This window comes from Pan paniscus, chromosome 23, assembly GCF_029289425.2.
Source record: "Pan paniscus chromosome 23, NHGRI_mPanPan1-v2.0_pri, whole genome shotgun sequence".
Lineage (NCBI taxonomy): Eukaryota > Metazoa > Chordata > Mammalia > Primates > Hominidae > Pan > Pan paniscus.
In genome coordinates, this window is record NC_085927.1 from 25,546,295 (window position 1) to 25,558,338 (window position 12,044).

Sequence of the window (12,044 nt, forward strand, 5' to 3'; positions counted from 1 at the left end):
TCCACCATAGGCCGCAAAGAGCTCCAAATGTCCACTTGCAGATCCTTCAAAAAGAGTGTTTCCAAACTGCTCCATCAAAAGAAGTGTTCAACTCTGTGAGCTGAATGCACACATAACAAAGAAATTTGTCAGAATTCTTCTGTCTAGTTTTTATGTGAAGATATTTCCTTTCCACCATAAGCCTCAAAGCGTTCCAAATGTCCACTTGCAGATTCTACAAAAAGAGAGTTTCCAAAGTGCTCAGTCAAAAGAAAGGTTGACTCGGTGAGATGAATGCACACGCCACAAAGATGTTTGTCAGATTGCTTTCATCTGGATTTTAAGTGAAGATATTTTCTTTTCTACCATAGGCCACAAAGCGCTCCAAATGTCCAGTTGCAAATTCTACAAATAGAGTGTTTCCAAACTGCTCAATCAAAAGTAAGGTTCAACTCTTTGATATGAACGCACACATCACAAAGTAGTTTCTCAGAATTCTGCTGTCTCGTTTTTATGTGAAGATATTTCCTTTTCCATCATAGGCATCATAGCGCTCCTAATGTCCACTTGCAGATTTTACAAAACGAGAGTTTCAAGACAGCTAAATCAAAGAAAGTTTTAACTCTGTGAGATGAATGCACACATCACAAAGAAGTTTCTCAGATTGCTTCTGTCTAGATTTTATTTTAATATATATCGTTTTCTAACGTAGGCCGCAAAGCACTCCAAATGTCCACTTGCAGATTCTACAAAAAGAGTGATTCCAAACTGCTTAATCAAAGGAAAGGTTCAACTCTGTGAGATGAATGCACACATCACAAAGAAGTTTCTCATAATTCTTCTGTCTAGTTTTTATCTGAAGATATTTCCTTTTCCACCATAGGCCTCAAACCGCTCCAAAGGTACACTTGCAGATTCTACAAAAAGAGTTTCAAAACTGCTCAATCAAAAGAAATGTTTAACTCTGTGATATGAATGCACACATCATAAAATACTTTCTCAGACTGCTTTTATCTAGATTTTCTGTGAAGATATTTCCTTTTCTACCAGAGGTCACAAAGCGCTCCAAATGTCCACTTGCATATTGTACAAAAAGAGTGCTTCCAACCTGCTCAATCAAAAGAAAGGTTCAACTCTGTGAGATGTAAGCACAAATCACAAAGAAGTTTCTCAGAATTTTTCTGTCTAGTTTTTCTGTGTAATATTTACTTTTCCACCATAGGCCTCAAAGCGCTCCAAATGTCCCCTTGCAGATTTTACAAAAAGAGAGTTTCAAGACAGCTCAATCAAAAGAAAGTTTTACCTCTGTGAGATGAATGCACACATCACAAAGAAGTTTCTCAGATTCATTCTATCTAGATTTTATGGGAATGTATTTCCTTTTCTAACATAGGCTGCAAAGCGCTCCAAATGTCCACTTGCAGATTCCACAAAAAGAGTGTTTCCAAACTGCTTAATCAAAAGAAAGATTCAACTCTGTGAGATAAAAGCATGCATCACAAAGAAGTTTCTCCCAATTCTTCTGTGTAGTTTTGATGTGAAAATATTTCCTTTTCCTCCACAGGCCTCAAAGTGCTCCAAATGTTAAATTGCAGATTCTACAAAAAGAGAGATTCAAAACTGCTCAATCAAAACAAAGGCTTAACTCTTTGAGATCAGTGCACACATCACAAAGAAGTTTCTAAAAATGCTTCTGTCTAGTTTTTATGTGAAGATATTTCGTTTTCCACCATAGGCCTCAAAACGTTCCAAATGTCCACTTGCACATTCAACAAAAATAGAGTTTCAAAACTGCTCAATCAAAAGTAACAGTTAACCCTGTGAGATGAATGCACACATCCCAAAGAAGTTTCTCACATTGGTTCTGTCTAGATTTTATGTGAAGCTATTTCCTTTTCTACCAAAGGCCGCAAAGCACTCAAAATGTCTGCTTGCAGATTCTACAAAAGATTGTTTCCAAACTGCTCAATCAAAACAAAGGTTCAACTCGCTGAGATGAACGTGTGCATCACAAAGAAGTTTCTCAGAATTATTCTGTCTAGTTATTATATGAACATATTTCCTTTTCCACCATAGGCCACAAAGCACTCCAAATGTCCACTTGCAGATTCTACAAAAAGAGTGTTTCCTACACTACAAAAAGAATGTGAAGCTATTTCCTTTTCTAACATAGGCGGCAAAGTGCTCCAAATGCCCACTTACAGAATCTACAAAAAGAGTGTTTCAATAATTCTGAATCAAAAGAAATGTTCAACTCTGTGAGATGAATGCACACATCACAAAGAAGTTTCTCAGAGTTCTTCTGTCTAGTTTTTATGTGAAGATATTTCCTTTTCCACCATAGGCCTCAAAGCACTCCAAATGTCCACTTGCAGTTTCTACAAAAAAAGACTTTCACAGCTGCTCAATCAAAAGAAAGGTTTAACTCTGTGAGATGAATGCACACAACACACGGAAGTTTCTGAGATTGCTTCTGTCTAGATTTTACGTGAAGATATTGCCTTTTCTACCATTGGCTGCAAAGCTTTCCAAATGTCCAATTGCAGATTCTACAAAAAGAGTGTTTCCAAACTGCTCATTCAAAGGAAAGTTTCAACTCTGTGAGATGAACACAGACATCTCAAAGAAGTTTCTCAGAATTCTTCTATCTACTTTTTATGTGAAGATATTTCCTTTTCCACCGTAGGCCTCAAAGTGTTGCAAATGTCAACTTACAGATTCTCCAAAAAGAGAGTTTCAAAACTCCGCAATCAAAAGAAAGGTGTAACTCTTTGAGGTGAATGCACCCATCTCAAAGAAGTTTCTGAGATTGCTTCTGCCTAGATTTTATGTGAAGATATTTCCTTTCCTGCCATAGGCCACAAAGCCCTCCAAATGTCCATTTGCAGATTCTACAAAAAGAGTGTTTCCATAATGCTCAATCAAAAGATAGTTTCAATTTTGTGAGTTGAATGCACACATCAGAAAGAAGTTGCTCAAAATTCTTCTATCTAGTTTTTATGTGAAGTTATTTCATTTTCCAGCATAGGCCTCAAGGCACTCGAAATGTCCACTTCCAGATTCTACAAAAACGGCATTTCAAAACTGGTCCATCAGAAGAAAATTTCAACTTTGTGAGATGAATGCACACATCACAGAGAAGTTTCTCAGAGTGCTTCTATCTAGTTTTTATGCACAGATATTTCTTTTTCCACCATAGTTCTCAAAGTGCTATAAATGTCCACTTGCAGATTCTACAAAAAGAGTATTTCAAAATTGGTCCATCAAAAGAAAGGCTCAACTCTTGAGATGAATGCACACATCACAAAGAAGTTTATAAGAATGCTTCTGTCTAGTTTTTATGTGAAGATATTTCCTTTTCCACCATAGGCCCCAAAGTGCTCCAAAAGTCCACTTGAAGATGCTACAAAAAGAGAGTTTCAAAACTGTTCAATCAAAAGAAAGGTTGAACACTGCGAGACGAATGCACACATCCAAAGATGTTTCTCAGATTGCTTCTGTCTAGATTTTATGTGAAGGTATTTCCTTTCCTAGCATAGGCAGCAAAGCGATCCAAATGTCCACTTGCAGATTCTACAAAAAGATTGTTTCAAATCTGCTCAATCAAAAGAAAGTTTCAGCTCTGTGAGATGTATTCCTGCATCACAATGAAGTTTCTCAGAATTCTTCTGTCTAGTTTTTATATGAAGATATTTCCTTTTCCACCATAGGCTTCATGGCACTCAAAATATCCACTTGTAGATTCTACAAAAAGCGTATTTCAAAACTGGTCCTTCAAAAGAAAGGCTCAACTCTAGGAGATAAGTGCACACATCACACGGAACATTCTGAGATTGTTTCTGTCTAGATTTAATGTGAAGATATTTCCTTTTCTATCATAGGCTGCAAAGGGCTCCAAATGTCCACTTGCAGATGCTACAAAAAGAGTGTTTCCAAATTGTTCAATCAAAAGAAAGATTTAACTCTGTGAGATGATCACATGCATGAAAAAGAAGTTTCTCAGAATTCTTCTGTCTAGTTTTTATGTGAATATATTTCCTTTTCCAACACAGGCCTCAAAGTGCTGCAAATGTCCACTTGCAGATTCTACAAAAAGAGAGTTTCAAAACTTCTCAATCAAAAGAAAGGTTTAACTCTGTGAGATGAATGCACACATCACAAAGAAGTTTCACAGATTGCTTCTGTCTAGATTTTATGTGAACATATTTCCTTTTCTACCATAGGCCGCAAAGCACTCCAAATGTCCAATTGCAGTTTCTACAAAAAGAGTGTTTCCAAACTGCTGAATTAAAAGAAAGGGTCAACTCTGTGAGATGAACGAAAGCATCACAAAGAAGTTTCTCAGAATACTTCTGTCTAATTTTTATGTGAAGATATTTCATTTTCCATCATTGGCCTCAAGGAACTTGAAATGTCCACCTGAAGATTCTATGAAAAGAGGATTTCAAAACTGCTCCAACAAAAGAAAGGTTTATCTCTGGGAGATGAATGCACACACAACAAAGAAGTTTCTCAGAATGCTTCTATCTAGTTTTTATGTGAAGATATTTCCTTTTCCACCATAGGAGTCAAAGCGCTACAAATGTCCACCTGCAAATTATACAAAAAGAGAGTTTCAAAACTGCACAGTCAGAAGGAAGTTTTAACTCTGTGAGATGAATGCACACATCACAAGGAAGTTTCTCTGATTGCTTCTATCTAGATTTTATGTGAATATATTTCCTTTTCAACCGTAAGCCATAAAGCACTATGTATGTCCACTTGCAGATTCCACAAAAACAGTGTTTCCATACTGCTCAATCAAAAGAAAGGTTCAACTCTGTGAGATGAAAGAAGTTTCTCAGAATTCTTCTGTCTACTTTTCATGTGAAGATATTTCCTTTTCCACCACAGGCCTCAAGACGCTCCATATGTCCACTTGCAGATTCTACAAAAGGAGAGCTTCAAAACTGCTCAGACAAAAAAAAGGTTCAACTCTGTGAGATGAAACCACACATCATAAAGAAGTTTCTCAGATTGCTTCTGTCTACATTTTATATGAAGATATTTCTTTCTGTACAATAGGCTGCAAAGCGCTCGAAACGTCCACCAGCAGATTCTCCAAAAAGAGTGTTTCCAAACTGCTCAGTCAAAAGAAAGTTTCAAATCTGTGAAATGAACGCACACATCACAAAGAAGTTTCTCAGGATTCTTCTGCCTAATTTTTATGTGAAGATATTTCCTTTTCCACCATAGGCCTCAAAGCACTCCAAATGTCCACTTGCACATTTTACAAAAAGAGAGTTTTGAAACTCCTCAATCAAAAGAAAGTTTTAGCACTTTGATGCAAATGCATACATCAGAAAGAAGTTTCTCAGATTGCTTCCATCTAGATTTCATGTGAAGATATTTCCTTTTCTGCCAAAGGCCAGAAAGCGCTCCAAATGTCCACTTGCAGATTCTACAAAAAGAGTGTTTCAAACCTGCTCTATCAAAAGAAAGGTTCAACTCTGTGAGATGAATGCACACAACACAAAGAAGTTTCTCAGAATTATTATCTCTAATTTTTATGTGAAGGTATTTCCTTTTCCAACATAGGCCCCAAACTGCTCCAAATGTCCACTTGCAGATTCTACATAAAGAGAGTTTCAAGACTGCTCAATCAAAAGAAAGATCTAACTCTGGGACATGAATGCACACATCACAAAGAAGTTTCTCAGAAATCTTCTGTCTAGTTTTTTTGGGAAGATATTTCCTTTTCTGCTATAGGCGGCAAAGCGCTCCAAATGTCCCGTCAGATTCTACAAAAACAGTGTTTCCATACTGCTAAATAAAAAGAAAAGTTCAACTCTGTGAGATGAATGCACACATCACAAAGAAGTTTCTCAGAAATCTTCTGTCTAGTTTTTTAGTGAAGATATTTCCTTTTCCACCATACGTCTCAAAGCGCTCCAAAATTCCACTTGCTGATTCTACAAAAAGAGTATTTCAAAACCAGTCCTTCAAAAGAGAGTCTCAACTCTGGGAGATAAATGCACAAATCACAAAGTTGTTTCTCAGAATTCTCCTGTCTAGTTTTAAAGTGAAGATATTTCCTTTTCTACCATTGTCTACAAAGTGCTCCAAATGTCCACTTGCAGATTCTACAAAAAGAGTGTTTCCTAAATGCTCAATCAAAAGAAAGGTGCAACTCTGTGAGATCAATGCTCACATCACAAAGAAGTTTCTCAGAATTCTTCTATCTAGTTTTTAGGTGAAGATATTTCCTTTTCCACCAGAGGCCTCAAAACCCTCCAAATATTCACTTGCAGATTCTAAAAAAAACAGACTTTCAAAACTGTTCAACCAAAAGAAAGGTTTAACTCTGTGAGATGAATGAAGACATCACAAAGAAGTTTCTCAGATTGCTACTGTCTAGATTTTATGTGAAGATATTTCCTTTCCTACCATAGGTCTCAAAGTGCTGCAAATGTCCACTTACAGATTCTACAAAGGAGTGTTTCCAAACTGCTCATTCAAAAGAAATTTTCAACTCTGTGAGATGAATGCATACATCACAAAGAAGTTTCTCAGATTATTTCTGTCTAGATTTTATGTGAAGATATTTCCTTTCCTACCATAGGTCTCAAAGTGCTGCAAATGTCCACTTACAGATTCTACAAAGGAGTGTTTCCAAACTGCTCATTCAAAAGAAATTTTCAACTCTGTGAGATGAATGCATACATCACAAAGAAGTTTCTCAGATTATTTCTGTCTTGATTTTATGTGAAGATATTTCCTTTTCTACCATAGGCCACGAAGCACTCCAAATGTCCACTTTCAGATTCTACAAAAGGAGTGTTTCCAAACTGCTCAATCAAAAGAAAGGTTCAACTCTGTGAGCTGAATGCACATATCACAAAGAAGTTTCCCAGAATTCTTCTGTCTAATTTTTGTGTGAAGATATTTCCTTTTCTACTGTAGGCCTCAAAGTGCTCCCAATGTCCACTTGCAGATTCTACAAAAAGAGAGATTCATAACTGCTCAATCAAAAGAAAGGTTTAAGTGTGTAAGATGAATGCACGCATCACAAAGTTGTTCCTCAGATTGCTTCTGTTTAGATTTTATGTGAAGATACTTCCTTTTCAACCATTGGCCTCAAAGTGCTCTAAATGTCCACTTGAAGATACTACAAAAAGATAGTTTCAATACTGCTTAATCAAAAGAAAGGCTTAATTCTGTGAGATAAAGGCACACATGTCAAAGAAGTTTATCAGAATTCTTCTGTCTAGTTTTTATGTGAAGATATTTCATTTTCCACCGTAGGCATCAAGTCTCTTTAGATGTCCAATTGCAGATTCTACAAAAAAGAGTATTTCAAAGCTGGTCCATCAAAAGAAAGATTCAACTCTGGGAGATGAATGCACACATCACAAAGAAGTTTCTCGTAATGCTTCTATCTAGTTTTTATGTGAAGATATTCCCTTTTCCACCATAGTCCTCAAAGTGCTCCAAATGTCCACTTGCAGATTCTACAAAAAGAGAGTTTCAAAATTCCTCAATCAGTAGAAAGGTTTAACTCTGTGAGATGAATGCACACATCACAAACAAGTTCTCAGATTTCTTCTGTCTAGATTTTATGTGAAGTTATTTCCTTTTCTACCATAGCCACGAAGCGCTCCATATGTCCACTTGCAGACTGTACAAAAAGCTTGTTTTGCAAACTGCTCAATCAAAAGAATGATTCAACTCTGTGAGATGAAACCACGCATCATAAAGAAATTTCATGTTATTGTTCTGTGTAGATTTTATGTGAAGATATTTCCTTTTACACCATAGGCCTCAAGGCGTTAAAAATGTCCACTTGCAGATTATACAAAAACTGTATTTCAAAACTGGTCCATTAAAAGAAGGGTTTAACTGTGTGAGATGAATGCACGCATCACAAAGAAGTTTCTCAGGTTGCTTCTGTCTATATTTTATATGAAGATATTTCCTTTTCTAACATAGGCCTCAAAGTTCTCCAAATATCCACTTGCAGAATCTACAAAAAGAGTGTTTCCAAACTGCTCAATCAAAAGAAATCTTCAACTCCGTGAGATGAATGCACGCATCAGAAAGATGTTTCTCAGAAATCTTCTCTCTAGTTTTTATGTGAAGATATTAAGTTTTCCACCATAGGCCTCAAAGCGATCCAAATGTCCACTTGCAGATACTACAAAAAGAAAGTTTCAAAATTGCTCAATCAAAAGAAAGGGTTAACTCTGTGAGATGAATGCACACATCACAAAGAAGTTTCTCCGATTGCTTCTGTCTAGATTTTATGTGAAGATATTTTCTTTTCTATGATAGGCCACAAAGTGCTCCAAGTGTCCAATTGCAGATTCTACAATGAGGGTTTCCAAACTGCTCAATCAAAAGAAAGGTTCAACTCTGTGAGATGAAAGCACGCATCACAAGGAGTTTCTCAGAAATCTTCCGTCTAGTTTTTATGTGAAGACATTTCATTTTCCACCATAGGCCTCAAAGCACTGCAAATGTCCACTTGCAGATTCTACAAAAAGAGAGTTTCAAAACTGCTCAATCAAAAGAAAGGGTTAAACATGTGAGGTGAATGCAAACATCAGAAAGAAGTTTCTCAGATTGCTTCTGTCTAGATTTTATATGAAGATATACCCTTTTCCACCATAGGCCTCAAAGCGCTCCAATGTCCACTTGCAGATTCTACAAAAAGAGTGTTTCTAAACTGCTCAATCAAAAGAAAGGTTCAACACTGTGAAATAAATGGACACATCACAAAAAAGTTTCTCAGAATTCTTCTGTCTAGTTTTTATGTGAAGATATTTCCTTTTCCACCACAGGCCTCAAAGGGCTCCAAATGTCCACTTGCAGATTCTACAAAAAAGAGTCTCAAAAATGCTCAATCAAAAGAAAGTTTTAACACTGTGAGATGACTGCACACATCACAAAGAAGTTTCTCAGATTGCTTTTGTCTAGATTTTATGTGAAGATATTTCCTTTTCTACCATAGACCACAAAGCACTCCTAATGTCCAGTTGTAGATTCTACAAAAATCATGTTTCCAAACTGCTCAATCAAAAGAAAGTTTCAACTCTGTGAGATGAACCCACATATCACAAAGACCTTTCTCAGAATTTTTCTGTCTAGTTTTTATATGAAGATATTTCATTTTCCACCATAGGTCTCAAGGCACTCGAAATGTCCACTTGCAGATTCTACAAAAAGCGTGTTTCACAACTGATCCGTGAATGGAAAGGTTCAACTCTGTGAGATAAATGCACACATCACAAAGAAGTTTCTCAGATTGCTTCTTTTTTTTTTTTTTAACAAGTTCATCATTTAATAAGTCTGAATTCATTTTCACCACACGGTATTGTACATGGTCATCTGTTGAAACAGATTTCTTTTTTAACAGATCTTAGTTTAAAAAAGTCATAGGTACTGTGAGTTCTGTATAAACTGGTGGACAGTAAGTTAGTTCCTTTGTTTTAACTTATAAGCCTCAACTTCACCGCAGAATAAAGAATGTAGGCCAAAGAAAGCATAATCGGTCACTCGTATAGAACAGTATTGTTTCTATAATTTGAAGCTTTCTGAATGGACGGGTTCAGGCCTGATGCAACTGTAAAAAGATTACTTAATGAATAGACTATATGGAAATTGTATAAAATGTTATTACCTTTTATCATTAGTAGCTTAAACAGCACGATATCACTAATTGCTGTTCAAAATCAAAAACCTGTTTTTGAATCCCCAAGAAGGCAGCATGTGTACACAACCATACCACCTTGTACTTAGGGGTGTGTCAAAACATAATTCAACAGAAACTTTGGCTTTAGGAAAGAGTCACAAATATTTAAAAGAATGGCTTAGTCATTTTAAGTGTACGGTCGGGGAACAGTGTGCTTTAATTAAATATACATCATACCAGTGATGCTGGCAAGGTTGAAAGTTACTCCTAATGTTGATAGCTATAAAAACTAGTTTGTACATAACAAGACAATGAGAGGAAAAAGCAATCCCTTTGAAATAAAATTCTCAAATAAAAAATGTTCACAGTGGTTTGTATCAACAGTATGCATTTTATGACAAGAACATGTACAGATTCAGAGCACCCTAGGGCTCTCTTTATGTCCTAAAGAAAATGAGCATTTACATGATTATGGGTTGTACTGAGTTAAAAAAGATCAATTGTACACTTACTCCTTAGACAGGATAAACTGTCCTAGGGTGTACAGCTTTAACACCATCATTAAAATTGTTTGCAAAAGGAACAGAGAATTAAAAAACAAAACACTTTTCTTTTTGGAGTGAAGAGTCTTTCATTTGCTGTTATAACCAGCAAATGCCATTCACTAAATCAAAAATGGAAGGAAGGGCCCCCACAAACACAGATCTATCTGAGCAAGCTGACCAGTACACATTACAGTCTTAAAAATGAAGGTTATATACTCTATGTTACAAGTCCCGACTAGGCAGTGTCAAAACGACATCTATTTCTTTGCTTGCTTTGTGATCATACCCCTTGGAGGCATTACAGGTCTCGTGGCATTTGGCTTCTTTTTCTCTGCAGGCTTTAAAATCTGAAAAGAACACATAAGTGTTTCATCCACACTCATCATGGCACCTGCATTGTCAAACTCTCCACAATAATTGGGCACAGAAAACAGAGTGACCAACTGCCTCTTTGCAAAAAATTCATATCCATCTTCAACCACCTGATGGGCTCTACATATAAGATCCAAATCATGCTTATGGAGAAATTTTGCAACCACTTCTGCACCAAATGTGAAGGACACTCCTCTGTCATTTTCACCCCAGCCTAAGACATCTTTATCGGGGTCAGACCACAAAAGATCACAAAGAAGACCTTGATCTGGTACATCAGTTGGTCGCATAATTCGCCGAATCTGCTCCATAGATTGAAGATCTGGTGATAAACCTCCATGACAGCAGAATGTCTTCTCATCCACGATGGCTGCTATCGGTAAACAGTTAAAACAGTCTGTGAAAGTTTTCCATAGTTTAATGTTGTATCTTCTTTTACATTCATCATAAAATCCATAAATTCTGTTGATGCTGGCACATTCATGGTTCGCTCTGAGAAGAAACAAATTCTCAGGATATTTGATTTTGTAGGCCAGTAAGAGGCAGATCGTCTCCAATGACTGCTTTCCCCTGTCCACATGGTCCCCAAGAAACAGGTAGTTGCTTTCTGGTGGGAAACAACCGTACTCAAAAAGTGGCAGCAAATCATAGTATTGTCCATGGATGTCACCACATATTTTGAGTGGTGCTTCAAGTTCTAGTAGGATAGGCTGACTGAGAAAGATTTCACGAGACTTTAAGCACAGTCCTCTGATTTCATTCTCCTGAAGCTGGACATTCTTACCAGGCTTGGACCCTCTCACTTCCAGCAGCCGTTGGATAATGCTGTCGATGTTGAGTTTATCTAAATCCGCCATCGCCTTCCCACCGCCGACCCTCCCGCAGCGGCGCCACCGCCGGCTCGCGCCCGGGACTCACACCTCCTTTCCCACGCCACCAGCAGAGGCGGTGGTGGCGGCGGTGGCAGCAGCCGTGGCGGGTCCCCCCCTGCCACCCCGCTCCCTACTTCCTCCTTCTCTCCCCACTGGAACCACGAGAAGCAGATTGCTTCTGTCTAGATTTTATGTGAAGATATTTCATTTTCTACCAAAGGCCACAAAGTGCTCCAAATGTCCACTTGCAGATTCTACACAAAGGGTGTTTCCAACCTGGTCAAAAAAAAGAAAAGTTCAATTTTCTGAGATGAATGCACGCATCACAAAAAAGTTTCTCAGAATTTTTCTTTCTCGTTTTTATGTGAAGATATTTGCTTTTCCACCATAGGCCACAAAGCGCTCAAAATGTCCACTTGCAGATTCTACAAAAATAGAGTTTCCAAACCGCCCCATCAAAGGAAAGCTCTAACTCTGTGAGTTGAATGCACACATCAAAAAGACGTTTCTCAGATTGCTTCTGTTAGATTTTATGTGAAGATATATACTTTTCTACCATAGGCCACAACGCGCTCCAAATGTCAACTTGCAGATTCTACAAAAAGT

General features: G+C 37.3%; 1 protein-coding gene across 1 annotated transcript; it reads right to left on the reverse strand.

The window, feature by feature from the left end:
* Nucleotides 1–9,266: 9,266 nt before the first annotated feature.
* On the reverse strand, nt 9,267–11,573 carry LOC134730135 (serine/threonine-protein phosphatase PP1-gamma catalytic subunit-like). The gene has a single exon (XM_063603376.1). The coding sequence runs from the start codon at nt 11,421–11,423 to the stop codon at nt 10,452–10,454; it is 972 nt and encodes a 323-aa protein (XP_063459446.1). The 5' UTR covers nt 11,424–11,573; the 3' UTR covers nt 9,267–10,451.
* Between the last annotated feature and the right edge of the window lie 471 nt (nt 11,574–12,044).

What these genes read in the sequence shown, in the direction of transcription:
- LOC134730135 (XM_063603376.1), bottom strand. Translation starts at nt 11,423, where the DNA reads ATGGCGGATTTAGATAAACTCAACATCGACAGCATTATCCAACGGCTG.